At 52.9% G+C, this 18,374-nt stretch overlaps 2 protein-coding genes across 2 annotated transcripts in view; one reads left to right on the top strand and one right to left on the bottom strand.

The window, feature by feature from the left end:
* Positions 1-18,374, top strand: part of LOC147646411 (uncharacterized) — a 584,263-nt gene that overhangs the window by 328,876 nt on the left and 237,013 nt on the right. The gene's annotated exons all lie outside the window — the stretch shown is intronic.
* Positions 1,499-16,440, bottom strand: LOC147646419 (uncharacterized). Its single transcript, XM_086873496.1, has 5 exons — positions 16,325-16,440; positions 8,400-8,537; positions 7,019-7,143; positions 3,542-3,614; positions 1,499-3,355 (listed from the first exon to the last, which is right to left on the bottom strand). The coding sequence occupies exons 4-5, from the start codon at positions 3,585-3,587 to the stop codon at positions 2,349-2,351; spliced, it is 1,053 nt and encodes a 350-aa protein (XP_086729622.1). The 5' UTR covers positions 3,588-3,614; positions 7,019-7,143; positions 8,400-8,537; positions 16,325-16,440; the 3' UTR covers positions 1,499-2,348.

Below are 18,374 nucleotides of genomic sequence, written 5' to 3'. Positions count from 1 at the left end.
GGCAGCTGCAGGGCCATTGAAAATGCAGACCCTCAGGCCATGGGGGAGAAAAGGGCTCTGAATTCCCCTCCCCTGACACACAAACCCTGCTCCCAGGCTGCTCCCCACACAGGATTCTACTGGAGGACTGTGGAAAGCTGAGAGTTGGCTCTGGCTTCTCCATGTTCCATGTCCTAAAGCTGCCTGGGAGAAGAAATTTAGGGTCAGCTCCACTGGCACAATCCCTCCTGGCCCAGGGCACAGCCCCAGGAAGGTCTTTGCTCCTCCCTCGGCCCTCCCTGAGGAGGCTGGCAGGGCTCGCAGGTTGATGGCATTTGTCCTTGCTGCCCCTCACATCCCACTGCCCCACAAAGAGCCCCGAGCCACCCGTGAGGGACAGGCCCTGCTGGGCCAGGCCTGGGCTCAGGGCTTGGCCTTTCTGCTTCCTCCAACCCAGCCAGGGCTGGCTCAGCATTGCAGTTCCTGTGCTGTGCCCCAAGCTCGCTCGGGCCCTGCTGGAAAGGGACCTGAGGTACCTCGATCCCCTCGGGCAGTGCATGGGAGAAAACAACAAACTTCTCAGGAGGATGGGAACAAACTTTCAGCTGCAAACTTTAGAGAATGAGGTACTCGGAAAATCATAAAGCTGCATGCAATTAGAGGAAATCACTTCACTAAGCACAGACTGAGCCAACTCGTCCAACCCATCCAACTTCAAGCTATCCAGATTTTGAAAACTGGAAGTCAGGAGAAAAGAGAGGGACAGAGATCCACAGTCAGCCTTGGATCCAGCGCCATCTCAGCTGCTGTGAGCTCCAGGGCTGTGGCACATGTCAGTGTCACACCCGTGTCACAGCCTCACCTGCTCTGCTCCCTCTCCCAGCTGGGGTTTTTGGGGTGCCAGGGGCTTGGCAGCCACTTTGGGGCTGGAGCAGAGGCTGCAGTGGCTGGGCTGGGGCAGTGACCGCATCACACAGGCAGAACTTGCTCTGCCCCCAAACACACCCTGGAGATGTCTGGGGCCATTCATCATTTCTCTGCTCTCCAGCGCTGAGGCAACGCACTCTGGCTACAGCTCTGAGCTTGAGCCCATGGCAACCAGCCCTGGCAATGGGGCTCCATGGAGCTGCTCTCAGGAACACCCCAAGAGCTGGGGAGTGCCCCAAAACCTCCCGAGAAATGTGAGATACCTTAAAATCTCGTTGGGAACATCCAAATATCCAAAACTCACTAACGGGTTTCCCCTCCATTCATCATCCCCAAACTTTGGCTGTCTCATTGCAGACCCCACCCCACCTCCCCAATCCCAACCCCAACCCATCCCATCCCTGCTGGACATCAAGACCCCCTTCCCAAGTCCTATTTCCACCATTTCACACCTCCCAAACTCCATCCCACCCATCCTGCCCCACCCAATGCCCATCTCACCCCTCCTGATCTGCATCCCACTTCACCCAGTCCCCTTCCAACCCCATTCCACCTGATGCCTTCAGAAGGCTGACCTAGAACAGAGGCAAGACAGAGTTAAGAATGAAGTTTATTAAAAGAATTTAAATACACCTTGGGCAGTACAAGAGCCAGGCCCACACCCAAGATGGACCAAAAATGGTCAGAAAAATGGACAAGTCTCACATTTTTAGAAGTTTAGGTCCATCTGGATATTGCAATCTGTTCACTGTCCAATTACAGCTTCAGATGATGAAGTCCCATCCTTCTTGTTTTCTCTCTTCAGTCCACACTTGTTCATGCTTCTGGGCCTGAAACTTCTAACGACTGTCCTCAGTATCAAGCTAGAAAAGGAATTGTTTTGTCTACCTACTCTGTGAAGAGAGCTCACTAACACTTAATAGGAAGTTCCAAACTGTAAACCCAGGCAGTGCAGAATATGAAAGATGAAAGCTAAAACTTAAGGCAACACACCCTGAGGGGCTGTAGAATCCAGGAATTCTGGGTGGGAATGAGTAGAATTCAGTGGCATTGAGTGGTTTTGAGGTGACAAATTGAACCCTCTCATCTCTTTGAGTGACAAGAAATGAAGAAAACTACAACAGATAGCACCACAATCCCCAAGTCCTCCCAAGTATCTCTTTTAATCCCAGATTCCCTCAAAGCACTAGTAGAAAGTGAGGCTTTAGATGCCTTTGATGAATTTGCAGACTTTTACCCCAGTTTTGTCTGTTTTAAAGGGATGAAAATGAATCAAAAGATAGAACCAAAATAAAATGGCCACCAGCCCAGTGTGTTCCCAACACAGATCACTGGGAACGTGGGTCATCAGGGCTCTGCCCAACGTGGGTCCTCTGATGGGGGATGGAGCCAGGGAAGCGCACGAATCTCTTCTTGCACTTGGGGCACTCACAGGGCTTCCCTTACCGGTGCCTCTGTTGGTGTTGGGTCAAGGCAGAGCTCCTGGAGAAGCTCTTCCCACACTGGGGACACTCGTAGGGCCTCTCCCCAGTGTGGATGCGCCGGTGGTTGATGAGGTTGGATTTGTGCTTGAAGCCCTCCCCACAGTCAGGGCAGCGGAAGGGCCTCTCATCTGTGTGAATCCGCTGGTGCACGAGGAGATTGGAGCTGCTCTGAAACCTCTTCCCACACTCGGAGCACTCGTAGGGCCTCTCCCCAGTGTGGATCATCTGGTGGATGGTCAGCTGGGACCTCCGGCTGTAGGCCATCCCACATTCCCCACACTCATAGGGACATTCCCCAGTGTGGATCCTCTGGTGGAGGATCAGGCTGTTGCTGTGGCTGAAGCTCTTCCCACACTCGGGACACTCGTAGGGCCTCTCCCCAGTGTGGATGCGCCGATGGGTGATGAGGTTGGAGTTGTGCTTGAAGCCCTCCTCACAGTCAGGGCAGCGGAAGGGCCTCTCATCCGTGTGAATCCGCTGGTGTACAAGGAGAGTGGAGCTCCTCTGAAACCTCTTCCCACACTCAGGACACTCATAGGGCCTCTCCCCAGTGTGGATGCGCTGGTGATGGATGAGTTGGGAGTTGCAGCTGACGCCCTTCCCACATTGCCCACACTTGTAGGGCCATTCCCCAGTGTGGATCATCTGGTGGCAGATCAGGGTTTTCCTCTGGCTGAAGCTCTTCCCACACTCCAAGCACTTGTAGGGCTTCTCCTCATCCTGAAGCTGCTCATGGACCACCAGCTCAGAGCCCCGGCTGGACCTCCGGCTGCCTTCCCGGCACAGGGTGGGTCTTTCCTCCTCAGAGCACCCTGGGATGGGTTTGGAGCCCCTCCTCCTGCGGGACCTCTGAAGCTTTTGCTCCCCATTGGATTCCTGCACTGTGGAGCTGCTCAAATCAGCCTTGTCCATGAGGTTCTGCTGTGGGGATTTGTCCTCCCTGGTCTCCATCCTCAGCTCCTTGTCTGGGGGAGGAAGGACAAGGAGAGGATGGGATTTGCCTCCGTGCCAGAGGGAAGGGGAAGGAGATCCCCCCAGTGCGTCCCCGGCAGGACGGCGTCGGCAGCGGGGTTGTCCTGCAGCCGGGGGCCAGGCTGGGCTGGGAGATGGAGCAGGAGAGAGGGGGAAAGGGGCACTGACTTCCTCCTCACCTGCCTGGGTGTCCTGGGACATCTTCCTCGCAGCCTCCTTCTCCATCCAGCCAAGGTTTGGGAATGGGAAATCCTGGTTTGGGGAAAAATACAGTTCATGGGCACATTGGGTTAGGGGGCTCCCCCTGTGCAAGTTCATCTCTAGAAGTCATCAAGCCTCTGGAGTCTATAAAAACCTCCCAAACACCAAGATTCAGCCCTGAAAATGTTTCCCAGGAGTTCCCCATCTCTGGTCTCTCCCATTTGGTGTTCAGAGGTTCCCCCCTGTCCCAGCTGCCGGGGGTCACGCTTGTACTGGGGGTTCCCCTGTCTGCTCAGTCCCTGCCCTCCCCAGCCTGCTGGGAGTGCCAGGAATCCGAAAAGCTCCCCCTGTTTCCATCTCCCCACTTATGGATTGTGGGACCCCCAGTGTTCCCCCAGGGGGCATTTTCTGCTCAGCTTTGGAGTTCTTCATTCTCCAAACATCCCCCCAAAAAAAACACCCCAGGAACCCCCCAGGATATCTGGGCCAAGCTCCCCCTCCCTGGGCACCTATAGGATGGAGGGGGGGTGATGATCCCATGGGTGAGGGGCTGTGAATTTGGGTAATGCTCCACCTCGTGGTTCCTTCTACTTTCCCTGATCTTCATTTGTCCCTCCTCTTCCTCCTGCTCCTCCTCCCTAACTCCATCTTCTTCTCCTACTTCCATCCTTTCTCTCCTTCATTCCTCCTCTTCCATCCCTCCTCCTCCTCCCCCAGGAGCAGTGACACCCTCGGTGCCCCGTTCCCAAACCCCTCACAGCCCACGGCAGGAGCGGGGATGGAGCCGGGACAGGTCGGGATGGGCAGCGCGGGGCTCTCCGCTGCTCCCACCCACTGGGGACAGGGGGAACCCGGCCCGGGGAAAAGGAGAGGGAAACTGGGAAAATTGGGGGCTGCAGATCCAACCTGGGGCTGGCTGGGGACCCTGGCTGGGGACTGCCAGCCCTTGGGGCTCCTCTGGGGAGATGTGGGAGGGGGGAACACAGAGAGCGCTGGGGGATCCCAGGAGTGGCAGCACTGGCAGGGACTGGTTTGGACTGGGGTAACTGGAACCTTACTGGGGTAACTGGGAATGACTGGGAATGAGCACAAGCATGCTGAGGGCAGCTGGGATATACTGGGAGTGACTGTGACCATACTGGGAACAGCTGGAACCACAGTGGGAGAAACTGGGAGTAAGTGGGACCATGCTGAGATGGACTGGGACTATTCCAGGGACAACTGGGATCATACTGGTAGGAACTGGGAACAATTACAACTATTCTGGGATCACACTCAACTGGGATCATACTGGGATCACAGTGGGAGCAGCTGGGTCCCTGCTGGCTGAGACTGGGATCCCACTGAGGGTGACAGGAATCATACTGGGATTGACTGGGAGTGGCTGGGAACAACTGGGATCATGCTGAGAGCAACTGGGAGGAGCTGGGAATGACTGGGAGCGTGCTGGGGCTGACTGGGATATACTGGGAGAGACAGGGAGTCCCAGGGATCACACTGGAGGCTACTGGGGTCACACTGGCACTGCCAGGGAGCAACTGGGGGCCACTGGCCTCATCCTGGGAGTGACTGGGATTAGACTGGGAGTGACTGGGATCAGACTGGGAGTATCTGAGATCAGACTGGGAGTATGAAGGAAACTGGAAAATTGGGGAAAAAATGTGAAAAAAATCAGGGTGAAATAAAAAAAATGGAGGAAAAATCAGGAAAAAATTGGGAAAAAAAGGAGAAAACTCAAGGAATAAATCGGAAAAATTGGGGAAAAAATCAGGAAAAGAAAGTGGAAAAAATCTTGAAAAAATCAGAAAAAATGGGGGGAAAATTCAGGAAAAATAGGAAAAGAAGGAAAAATCAGGAATAATTGGAAAAAACCTGAGAAAATCAGGAGAAAAATTGGGAAATAACTTGGAAAAATCAATAAAAGAAAGAGGCATAAAATCTAAAAATAATAGGAAAAATTGTGAAAAAATCAGGGAAAACTCAGGGAAATTTGAGAAGAGATTGAAAAAAAAAACCCTAGAAAAAAATTGGGAAAGTAAGAGAGAAAAATCAGGAAAAAACAGGAAAGGCATGAAAAAAAAATGTGAAAAATTGGGAAAAATCAGGGAAAATATCAGGAAAAGAAAGCTGAAAAGATCCTGGGAAAAATCAGGAGAAATCAGGAAAAAATTCGGAAAAAAAGTGGAAAAATCAAGGAAATGTTTGAGAAAGCTTGCAAAAAAATCAGGAAAAGTATTGGGAAAAAATCAGAAAAAAAATGTGAAAAAAAAGAAAGGTCGGGGGAAAATCAGGAAAAAGATAAAAAAATCTCAAAAAAAATCAGAAAAAAATAATGAAAAATATCAGGATAAAAATGGGGGAAAACCAGAAAAAATTGGGAAAGGAAAAGGGAAAAATCAGGAAAAAAACTGGGAAAAAACTGTGTAAAATCGAGAAAAGAGAGAAAAAGGAAACATGGAAAAAAATCAGGAAAGATCAGTAAAAAAATTAGGAAATACAGGGAAAAATCAGGGAAAAATTGTGAAACAGTTGGGGAATAAACAGGAAAAGAACAGGGAAAAATCAGGAAAAAATGTGGGTGAATCAGGAAAAGAAATGGTGGAAAAAATTGGGAAAAAACAAAAAAATCAAGGGAAAAATGAGGAAAAGAAATGGGGACAAAACCTGGGAAAATGGGAAAAAAATTGGGAAAAAGCCAGGAAATATTTAGGAAATGAACAGGCAAAATTTAGGAAAAATTTGGAAAAAATGGGGAAAAATTGGGACAGATCAGAGGGAAAAATCAGGAAAAAAAATGTGAAAAATATGTGAAAAAACTGTGAAAAATGAGAGAAAAATCATGAAAAGTAAACAGGAATAAAACCTGGAAAAAATCAGGAAAAAAAAAATGAAAAAAATTGGGGGAAAATCAGCAAAAAAATTGGGAAAAAGCAGGGAAAAATTGGGAAAACAATGAGAAAAAACAGAAAAATCAGGGAAAAATTTGAGAAAAAGTTGGGAAAAAGACAGAAAATTTTGGGAAAAGAAGATGGAAAAATCAGGAGAAAATCAGGAAAATTTGATAAACTGGGAAAAATTGGGAAAAATTGGGAGAAAAAGGAGGGAAAAAATCAGAAAAAATCAGAAAAAAAAAAGGAGGGGAAAATTAGGAAAAAACTGGGGGAAAACAGATAAAAATGGGGAGAAAATGGAAAAAAGCAGGAAAAAATGGGGGGAAAAAAGAGTGAAAAATTGGAAAATATATTGGGAAAAAATGGGAAAAATCTGGGACAAGTGAGTTAAAGATATAGAAAAATAGTCTGGAAAAATCAGAAAAAAGCAGGAAGAAATGGGAATAAAAAATGGAATAAAAATGGAAAAAAACTGGAAAAAAACAGGATGAAATCCCCCTATCCCATTTTTCCATGGAATTTTAGGAATTGCCTACCTGGGAAGTTGTAGAAGAATTTCCAGACCTGGGAATCTGGGGAGTGGGAAAGGTGGAATTGCAGATGAGCTGGTCCAGATATTTGGGAAGGTTGATGGCCCGGTCCTCTTCCAGCTTCCAGAATGTTCAGATGAATCCCACGCCTCCTTCTGGCTGGAAATCATGGGGAAATCACGGAAAAATCATGGAAAAATCACGAGAAAGCTGTGATTCAAATTCATGGAGTTTTGCCCCCAAAGCACCCTTTTTTCCCACCAAAATTTCTATTTTTCCCCCCAAATTTCAATTTTTGGGATAATTAAATGGGGAAGATAGGGGGAAATGAGGAAAAATAGGATGGAAATGGAGGAAGAATGGGGAAAAGTTGGAGAAAACGACAAAAATATGGAGGAAACGTGAGAAAAATGGGAGGAAAAATGGAGCAAAAATGGAGGAAAATAGGGAAAAAATGGGGGAAAAAATGGGATAAAAATAGGAAAAAAATTGAGGAAAATGGGATGGAAATGGAGGAAAAACTGGGAAAAATGGGAGAAAGAAATGGAAGAAAACTGGGATAAAATTGTGGAAAAAGGAGATAAAACCAGGATAAAAATGGGGGGGAAAAATGGGGAAAACTGGGATAAAAATAGGAATAAAATTGGTAAAAATGAGGCAAAAATGGAGGAAAAATGGAAGAAAATGGGGAAAATAGGAGTAAATATGGGGAAAAACTGGAAGAAAATGGAGCAAAAATAGCATAAAATGGGGAAATAATAGATTAAAAATGGAAAAAAATGGGAAAAACAGGAAAACATGGGGAACAATTTGAGTAAAAATGGAGGAAAAATAGGAAAAAATCAGAAAAACTGGGAAAAAACGAGGAAAAATGAGACTAAAAAAGGGGGAAATTGAGGGAAAAAGAAAAAAAATTGGGGGAAAATAAAAAATAGGATAAAAATGGGGAAAAATTATACAAAAATGGGATAAAAATTAGAAAAAATAGAGCAAAAATGGGGAAAAAATGGGATAAAAAAGGGGATAAAAATGGGATAAAAATGGGATAAAATGGAGACAAATTGCACCCTAATAGGGAATGACTGAGAGTGATTTGGCTTATCGTTTGGCACAGAGGAAACTGGAGTCACACGGGGTGAGCAACTGGGCAATGCTGGGAGCAGCCACTGCCGGCACCGGGAGCCCCGAACCCCTTTCCCGGCCATGCCGGACCCGCATCCCCCCGGCCCCTTTGCCGGGGCTCTGCCGCCACCGCCACCGGGACCCCCCAAAAACCTCCCGGGGACCCCCGGGGTGCCCCCGAGGGGCATCTGCGGCTCGGCTCTGGAGCCCTGCCATCCCCAAACATCCCCCCCAAAAACCCCAAAGCCAGGGAGCCCCGGGGTATTTGGGGCGAGCTCCCCCTCCCCGGGCACCTGCGGGATGGGGGGCGATGGTCCCGAAGGAGCTGCAGATGCAGAGAGCGGGGAGCGCAGGTGGAGCCTCCTCTGCCTGCTCCAGCTCTTCCTCCTCCTGCTCCTCCTCTTCCTCCTCCTCTGTCCCTCCTCTTCCTCCTCCTCTGCCCCTCCTCTGTCCCTGGGCGTGGTTCGGAGCCCTCGGGTGAGCGGGGCCGGGCCGGGACACGATGGGAAAGGGCTGGGTCCCCCCCAAACCGAGCTGGGGGCAGCGGAGCTTTGGGGGAACAATGGGAACGGGGCGGGACAGGGGAACAGGGGGAGGTGGGAGCACTGAGGGTCCCCCAGTTCACCCCAGGAGCCCCAAGCCCCGTCCCAGCCCCCCCAGTTCCCCCCGCAGCCCCGGCTGAGGGGGGCTCAGCCCAGGAGCCGCCGTCGTTCGGGGCTCCCCCGAGTGCAGGAACGGGAGAGTTCCCGGCTCGGGGAGGATCCAGCACAGGAGGGGATCTTGTCCCTCTTCCAGGGCCTTTCAGGGTCTTCAGGCCCCTCTCAAGAGGAGTTTTTCTCTTTTTCAGGTTTTTTCGGGGGGATCCCACCACTACAGGGGTGTTTTTTCCTCCCCATTTTAGGGTGTTTGTGCGGCCACAGCCCCACAAGCCCCTTTTGAGGGGGGATCATGACGGCTTTAAGTGACATTTTTAGGGGTGTCCCCACCCCAAGCCCCTGTAGGGGATGTTTTGTCCCCCAGGATGAATTTTGGGGGTTCTCTCTACCATGGCCGCTTTAAGGGCCCCCGGTGTTGTCGGGTCCCACTGTAACTCCTCTTAAAAGGGCAACACCGCTCCCGTTGGTTCCGGCAGTGGAGCCCGGGAGGGGTTGGGGGTCCCGGGAGGGGTTTGGGGGTATCTGGGTGATGCCGATGAAGGCGATGGGGTCCCCATGCTGGGTATAAACCTTTGTGAGCGTTTCCTGGGGGGTTTTCGGAAGTTCTGGGTGTTTTTGGGGCCATGGTGGTTTTTTGGAAGTTCCCAAGGGGGTTTACAGGGGTCCTGATGAGGGAATTTGGGCGATCCCGGGAGTGGAATTTGGGATCTCAAGGTTGTTTTGAGGAACCTGCTGGTGATGGAGATGGGGACCCCATGCCAGGTATAAACCTCCTTAATGTCTGTATGGGGTTTTGCGGTTTTGGGGAGTTTTTGGAGCATCCAGGGATGTGTTTGGGATCAGGGGAGGTTGGGGTGTCCCGGGGGCTTTGGGGGTTCTCGGCAGGTTTGGGGGTACCTGGGCAATGCGGGTGGCAGTGCTGGGGACCCCGTGCCGGGTTTGAACCTTCTCACTGCGCACGGGCAGCGTCAGTGTGTTCAGGGAGATCCTGGGGGGCCCGGGGGGTCACCCCAAATCCCAGGGACCCCAAATGCTGAGGGACCCCCCGAACTGCCCTCACCGCTGGATCTGCTGCAGGCAGGGGGGCACCAGCACTCGGCCCCCACCCTCCACCATCACAGGGGGGCTGTGGAAGAAATCTGGGGGTGCACGGACAGGTCGGGTGGGACCCCCAAAGTCCTGGGGGAGGGGACACGGGGGGACTTCCAGGAATTCCCATTATGGGGGAAAGAAGCGGGACCAGGAAGAGTTTGGGGGGGCTGGGTGGGTCATGGGGGGACTCCCAGGAGTCTTGTGGGGGGTGGGGAGGGCAGAGAATAGGGCGACCCCCAGGATGGGTTTGGGGGGGAACCGGATTGGAGCTCCCATGGCAGTGGGATGGGGAGATCTGCCCATGGAATTCCATGGCAATGGCATGGCACTGAGATCCGTCTACAGAATTCCCATGGGAATTGGACAGCAGTGGGATCCATCCATGGAGATCTCACGGGAATGGGATGTCTGAGATCCATCCATACAATTTCCATGCGAATTCCCACATTCCCAAATTTTGCCCTCCCAAATCCCACATTCCCATTCCCATATTCCCATGGGAATTTTGCCCTCCCCACCTTTACACTGCAGCACCTCCCGCCCATATCTGACATATTTCCGGAGACATTCCCTGCAGCTGTGAGCCAGGGAATTTGTTAATCCCTCAGCCTGGATCTCAGGGATCCCCATGGCGGTGCCACAGTTGCCATCGCAGCCCCACAGATCCCCCAGCCCCGGCTCCCCCCGCTCAGCCCCGCTCTGGCTGTGCCGCTGCTGCAGCATCTGCAGCTCCCCACTGGCCCCGTGCCGGTGCCGCTCCTTGTGCCGGCCCTGGCTATCCCAATATCCCAGCCCTGGCTATCCCAATATCCCGGCCCTGGCTATCCCAATATCCCAGCCCTGGCTATCCCAATATCCCAGCCCTGGCTATCCCAATATCCCAGCCCTGGCTATCCCAATATCCCAGCCCTGGCTATCCCAATATCTCAGCTCTGGCTATCCCAATATCCCAGCCCTGGCTATCCCAAGATCCCGGCTCGGCTCCGCCCGGCCCCGCTCGCTGCGGCGGCGCTGGAAGGGGATCCCAGCCAGGGACCCCATGGACATGGACTGCGGGAAGCCCGGGCCGGGCTCCGACAGCGCCGCGTGCAGGGAACGCAGGGAGAGGAGAACTGGGGGGACATTTGGAGATTTGGGATCGGGGGGGTCACGGCTGAAGGAAAGGGGGAACGGGGAGAGCCGGGAAGGGCATTTGGGGATGCCAGGAGTGACAAGAGGGGAGGCTAGGGCTGGCTAGATGTGGCATGGCTGGAGTTCAGGGCGTTCCTGTACCCAGGAAAGGGAGCTCCAAGGGTCCCCGCTGCCCCCATTGCCAGGACAGGGCAGGGAAAGCCGGGATGGCTGGGAATAGGGGTCCCGGGTGTCCTGAGTGCTGAGGAAAGGAGGGGCTGGCTGCTGGGAGAGGCAGGAATAGGGGTCCGGAGGCTAAATGGGTCAAGGAGAAGGGGGCTCTGGGGGCTGCGGGAGGCGGGATGGCCGGGAAAGGGGTGCAGGCGTTCCTGGTGCCGGATAAGGGGGTGCAGGGTGGGACCCACGGCCGGGAATGGGGGTTCGGTGGGATGCCGGCGGCCAGGAATGGGGGTTTAGGGGCCCCTCGGCGCTCCGGAATGGGCGATCAAAGAGTCCCGGTGCCGGGGTCCCCCTCACCTCTCGCCGCCCCCCGGGAGCACCCCCGGCCCCAGTGCTGGAGCCATCGCGCTGCTCCGCTGCGGCCCCGCCCCCAGAGCCGCCTCCGGCCCCGCCATTGGTGCCGCTCTTTGCTGCCCGCCAGTGGCAGCCCGAGGCTGCAGTGACGTCACCGGTCGCCGGGCAGATCCCGGCGGCGCAGGGCGGCCAAGGCGGAAGCGAAAGTGCCCAAGGGAGCGCGGGGGGAGGGGACGCGGCAATTCCAGGGAATTCCCCTGGATCCCCTCCCGGGATCCCCCGGGACCCTCCTCGGCCGCGCACTGCGGGACCCCCGGGACAAACTGGGCTGAACTCCCGGGCCCTGCGCCCAAACTCTGCCTGGAACCCGCCGGCTTCGGCCCAAAGCGGGGGAAGCCCCGGGATCCGCAGATCCCATTTTTCCTGCGGCTGCGGCTCCCCAGCCCCGGCGGAGCAGGAGCGGGCGCTGGGAGCCCGAGCCCCGATTCCCAATCTCCTTCTCTCTCTCTGCTGCCCTCTCCCTCTCCTTTGGGTGATCAGAAATCCCAGAGCGGCTGGAGAGCCCCGTGCCCAGCTCGGCTTTCCCTGGAAAGGGAGGCCTGGGGGTGCGGTGCCCCGGGATGGCCGGGAATGGGGCTCCGGGGGTCCCCGGGCTGACGGAACCGGGGGATCCAGGGGCTGCCAGGGGAGGATCCCCGGGAAAGGGGGTGCAGGGCGCTGTTGGTGCAGGAGAAGGGGGTGCAGGGGGTCCCGGAGCTGGGCAAGGAGATGCGGGGGGGTCCCAGGGCCCAGGAATGGGGATCCAAGGGGGTCCCAGGGGGGCTCCCCAAAGCCCCTCCCAGGGCACAGCAGGAGCTGGGTCAGGAGCTCTGGCAGAGACAAAAGGGGGTGAGCCCGGCATGGGGGGGACATGGGGGAGTCACAGGCGCTCCCGGGGGGAGACACGACCCCCGGGGACCCCTCCTCACCTTCTCCCACGTACCCCAACAGAGCCCCTAAATGGATGAGCAGAGCTCGGTGACTGCAGTATGAAACTTGTTCAGTGGCACAGGAGGATTTAGAATTGAGGACAGGGGAAGGGTTTAACCCAGCCTCCTGTGTGAACAGCCTGGAGAGGGGGCTGGGGAGAAACCCATGCCTGCATTGAATTGAGAGAGATCCAGACCCGGGCTGGGAGAGATTTGAGACACACCCACCTTTGGACTTTGCTGTCCACAACACCCTGTCACATAAAGGTAAAACCTTACAAAAGAAAGGACTTGGAAAATCATGGTTTAGGATTTGTTACGTGGGCTTAGTGTAGCTAGCAGCTGGCCTGACAAATTCCCATGCAAAAACATCCTGAGAGTGAAAAGTTTGTTAATATAACAAACTATTCTTGGGGAGAAAAACAAGTGCACCTGTAGTAACAAGGGATCTGTCCCATGGGAATCAGTAGAAAAAGTATGGAAACATTGTTAGAGAGAAAAGTGTGGACTGACGTGTACACTCACCATTACCAACCAGTGAACTGAGTTCCCAACCAACTGGAATTAAGCACAGAGCCTTCTGATAACCATGTAAATATAAGCTGTGTGCAATAAAGCTTTGGCTATGGTGGAAGAAGAAACAGGTGTCATTGTCCATCTCTACTGCGACACACCCAAGCAGGACATCGGGTCCTGCCGAAGCAGTGGAAAGAAGCAGCTCTGGTGGCCAAGTGGCACGGCCCATTCCAAGTGTCCCTGAGCACAGAAACAGCCCCAGCACAGCTGAACACGGGGGGACCCCTCAGCCTCGGCTCAAGGGCTCTGCAGCCCCGCAGATTTGGATTTCCCGGCTGCAGCAGGAGGATGGGAGCCGCCCCTGAGCCTGCACTGAAGGCAAGGCAGCAGCAGCCAGGGCTCCCCAGCGGGGGAAGCCCCTGGGCCTGCCCACAGATCCTCTGCTGAAATCCTCGGCCTGGGCACCCTCCTTTGGCATCTCCAGCCCCTGCGGGACAATCCTGGCTGGCACTGCTGGAGCTTCAGGGCTTTCTGTGCCTGCCCTCGCCACAGCTGCTGGGGAAGGCACCGTGAGAATTCCACTCTGGCTCTCAATTACACTCACACTCTGGGCTGGCTGGGATTAGAGTATTGGAAAATAGACCAGGTGTAAAATTATTTTTTATTTGATTTCTCCAGTCAGGCTTGGTTTGCATTTGCCGTGGGGAAAGGAATTTTAAAGGTTTTTTTAAAGGGATGTTCCACCATTCAGCAGAGATGAGCTTAACATCTCAAAAGACTGGGAATAGCCCAAAAGATTCCCACAAAGACAACAACCATCAAGAAAACATCAAGGCCCAGCAGCAAACATCAACCAACATCTACCCCAGACACTGCCCTGGCACAGCTGGAGACACCTGGTCTGGAAAAGGCTGAGCAGGAAATCCAGGAGTGCAGACCTAATTCACATCAGAGACACAGAAATCCGGGTGCAACAGGAAACCAAACACTAAGGACTCCACAACTTGGAAACAATGAACACTAAACCAATGGATTTCTATGGGTTCAGACTGTATAAAGTTTAGGAAACATCTAGTAAAACTCACATGTCATGGAATGATTTTCTCTGCACATGCAGACTGTGTGTGGTTGAAATGATTCTGTTCAGAATCAAGTAATGCCTTATTTTTCTAAAGACGTTTTGGAGAGTTTTTGCTTTTCACAGTTTCAGTGAATGGATTACACCATTAGAATAATTTTTTGTAATAATTATTTTATAGTGTCAGTTCTGTTTGGGCCAGGGGTGTGAGAATCAGTTTTTAGTCAGAGGAGAAGAAAAATAAAACATTTGATTGCTTTCTAATTTTTGTTTTTATGTTTGTGCATGGCTCTTAGTGATGACAAAATTATGGTATGGGTTTTCCCATGTTCACCTTTAAGCTGCATTTTGAAAAGTAGAAGAGTTTGAAAAGAGGCCCTTTAAAAGGTAAACAGTTAATAGAAAATTGTTAAAAAAACCCCAAAAAACCAGATTGTGGCTGCCCTGGAAGAGAAGCTTCATTCCAGGTAGCCAGGACAGGAGCTTTAGAAATGCAAATTAACACCCCAGGGGCAAAGCCTGGACAATGTACCAGGGTGTTCCTGCCTGGGGGAGGAATTGGGCTGAATTCCTCTGCCCCTCACCCCAAGCTCTGCCTGGGGGCACAGATGGAATTTGCACAGCTAAAGGCAGAGCCCATAGTGAGGATATCTGACTCTGCAGCAGAAATTGGTTAAGTTGAAAAGGAAAATGGCAAATGGAGATTGTTGTGAAAACTTCACTATAAAAAATGGGGGAGAATCATCCCACTCCCCACCTCAACTTGTGCTCTCACTTTCTATGTTATCCAGGGTGAATTAGAGCACTGGGGTTTTTTTGCTACCACAAGTTCAGGGAAACCAGTTTGGAATCCAAGTATGTGCTGATTTAATTAGAGAAAAGCCAAAAATTGATGCAGCCCTGGCTGGAGGGAGCACCCAAAAATGGGGAAAAAATGAACGGCCACCAGAACAAATCCTGCAACACCATGGACCAGGCCCTGGGAACCCTAATGAATTCATATCAGGAGCCACAGAAACCATTTATCATTTCCATGGCATAATTACATTACGGATGTCTTCAAAATAATACCCAACCAGACAGCTCAAGCTTCTGACTTTCTTCCCAACCAATCCACTCAGATGAGGAACACATATCACCATGGGATGGAGTCAGATTATCCTTTAGCAGGAAAAGGACGCAGAGTTTGTGGAAAGTTAAATGACTCAAACTGCTGTTGGCAAATAGATCACAGAGGAAAAGTGGAGAAACAGATAACAAAGGGTATAAGAAAAATGTAATGTACCGGTCCAAATGTGGAAAGGATGGGAACGGGCAACTTTTTTGTGGTTCCCTGGCAGACCATGGGTTAAACAAATGCAGTTTCTCCTCTTATGTTCTACAGCAACTCTCATCTTTTCACCATGCACACACCTTGCTGAGTGCAGCTCATTCAGCAGCTGAGCAAGGGGATGCAGGGGGCAGCCAGGCCTCCTGAGCCACAAACGGCTACAAAAGGACAGAGAATGAGGGCACCGAGAGCAATCCCAAAATCAAAGAACAACCAGGAAGAAAAAACAGAGTCAATGAGTGAATCTGCTTGCAGATAGGGCCACGGACTTGCACATAAGGAAGCAATGGGAAAAAGCCTCAGTTTCAGAAAATGTTACCAATTGGCAAGGACCGCTGCTCTGACAAAGTCCCGCTAAATTCCTGAACTTCCAGAAGAACAAAGACTTAACAGAGCCATCAATATCGGATGTTCTACAAAAGTGGTGGGTACATATTAACCGGGACATGCAGGAGGCAGATGGGGAAGTCTGAACCTTCCAAGCACCTCCGCCAGTGGGGAAAGGGACAGGGACACGCGGCCGGGAAAATCAGGACAAAAACGAGGCCGCGTCCTCCAGCAGCTGGAGAGAGCGCACGGCAAATGCCCCACGGCCTCTCCCTTTGGGCAGCAATAAAGTCACTCTCACACCGCTCCTCGGGCTCCTTTGGCCACACAAACCTCTGGCGCCGGGAATTTTCCCGCCCAGCCCCGGGCACAGCGCAGCCACCTCCGGGCTACCGACACGAACCGGGACGAGCCAGCGCTGCTCCGGCACCGGCTCCTGCCGAGGCCCCAGCGGGAAGGAGACCGCGGGCAGCCGCTCCCGCAGCGCCCTCACGCCAGGGCCAACACGGGCCGGCCACGGCACAAGCCACCCGCCACAGCCCCCTGCCGCCCCCTCCCGGGCCCGCAGCGAGCCCCGAGCCCCCGCAGAACCGAGCGCGGCTCCCACCTGCGATGGCTGGGGCCGCCTCCGAGCTCCGCCGCCGCCTCACCGGGCTCCGGCCGCTGCCGCCGCTGCCGAGCCCGCAGAGACGCTCCGGCAATGGCGGCTCTCCTGCCCCACGGCCGCCCTGGGGGCGCCAGCGGGGCCGGGCTTGTCCCCGCTCTGCCCAATCAGCGCGCGCCAGAATCACGAGTGACGGCAGCAGCAGCCAATCGCAGCCAGCGGCGGGCTCTGCACACGGCACAGCCCCGCCCCGCGCTCTCAGGGCCCCCCGGGCTGTGTGAGGGGAAGGGCGGAGATGAGGAACAGGCCTGGAACGGGCCCGGCCCGAGCTGCCATTGAGCTCCCAACACAAACAAAGTTCTCCGCAGCTCCCGGCTCGCCTTTCCCTGCCCTGGGTGTTCGGTGGCTCCGGCTCAGCGGGAAGCCCTGGAGCCTCACTTCTCCCGGCGCTAATTAGGTGCCTCAGTGCATCGCTCGGATTTCCCCCAAAAAAGGGAAAACTGCCCCAAATCCCTGTGGATGAGTGGGGGAGGAGAGAGGTTTCTGGCAGAAAACTCCAAAAACTCCGAGCAGGATCATGAGAAGTAAAGGAAGACCCTTAAAACCATCTTCCCCCACCCCTCCCTCCTCCCAGCTGCGCCTCCTCCCCCGGCAGTGCAGGGACACAGGGAATGGGGCCATGGTCACTCCATCCCCCGGGGCTTTTCCCGCTGCTCAGGGACAGGAGTCGTTCCCCTGCTGCACCCTGGGCTCTCTCCCACCGGAGACTTCTCCAGGAACTTCTCCAAGCTGAGTCCATCCCATGGGGAACAGCCCCTCACAGTGCTGCAGCGTGGGTCACTCTGCCACGGGGTCAGTCCTTCTGAAAAGAGCAGGCAAGGAGAGCAGCTCCTTTTTAATGCCTTTATTGAGGGCAGCTCTAGGTGGGGGAGCTCAACCACTGCTGCTCCCAATGGATGACCCAGAGGAAAAAATGTTCAATATTGCCACAGGGCAGAGCTGGGGATTCTGCCTTCAGGAGAGCCTCTAGAAGGACTCTGGTTTACTGTAAATCTTGGGTAGTTGTGGAGAGCAAATGTTATTTAGTTATGGTGACAAGGTCTGGAACATCAGTCAGCTGCTCAATGTTCTCCCTTGCTCCTCAGTGTAGTTTGGAGTCTGGTTTGTGCCCTGGCTCGCTGATTCTAGGGGTCTTTAGATGTTAATCCCACTTCCCCTGGGTGCTACCCCCATGGGAGTTGGGCTCATCTACACACTGGGTGCTGTCATCGGTGCCATGGGGGGTGCCGGGAGCAGCAGAGGCAATAGACAAGGCCAGGTGGCATTAACAAGGCTGGTACAACAACATTGGTATTTACCAAACATGACACAACATGAGCTATATTAACAAAGAAGGCCCCTTACGGTGACAACATTCTACTGTTCAAACTGTAAAACATATTTGTGTACTGATTAGGAGGTCACGATTTGCTCTTTACAATCCTGATGCTGAATGTCTCCTTAGGAGGTCTGGTCACAGAGAAGAATGAGCCCCATGTGGGCTGCCCCTGTTTGGACAACCTGCTCCTCACCCCGAGCCTCAGCATGTCTGACATCGCCCACCTGGGACTGACATCCCAAAGCACTGAGAACATTTATCAATTTTTGTTTATCATTAAAATCTAATTAATTTATAAAAATAAAATTTTACTTTTTATAGTAATATTATTCTGTATTCTTATAACCTTGTTTTTGCATTTATATAAAAGAATTGATACCTTTTCAGGAACAAAAAACATTCTTGTTCTCTGGCTCTAAGTACCACAATTGCCTTCATTAATTAACTGACCTCTATTTCTCCCTCTTTATGCTAATTACTCCTATTTTTAGCCCGTTAATCGTAATTTTGAAATTATTCTCAGACAGGGTAAAAGGGGGCACTTTGGGGTCCATGGAGACTTTTCTGGGGAACATTTGGGGCAATTTTGTGTCTGGGGAGGGAATTTAGAGAGAACTTGGGGGTCTGGAGGACACTTAGGGGAATCGAGTGTGCACTTGGAGGGGCATTTAGGGA

Source organism: Cyanistes caeruleus, unplaced genomic scaffold (assembly GCF_971803275.1).
Source record: "Cyanistes caeruleus unplaced genomic scaffold, bCyaCae1.hap1.1 HAP1_SCAFFOLD_99, whole genome shotgun sequence".
Lineage (NCBI taxonomy): Eukaryota > Metazoa > Chordata > Aves > Passeriformes > Paridae > Cyanistes > Cyanistes caeruleus.
This window is presented reverse-complemented; position numbering and strand designations above follow the sequence as displayed.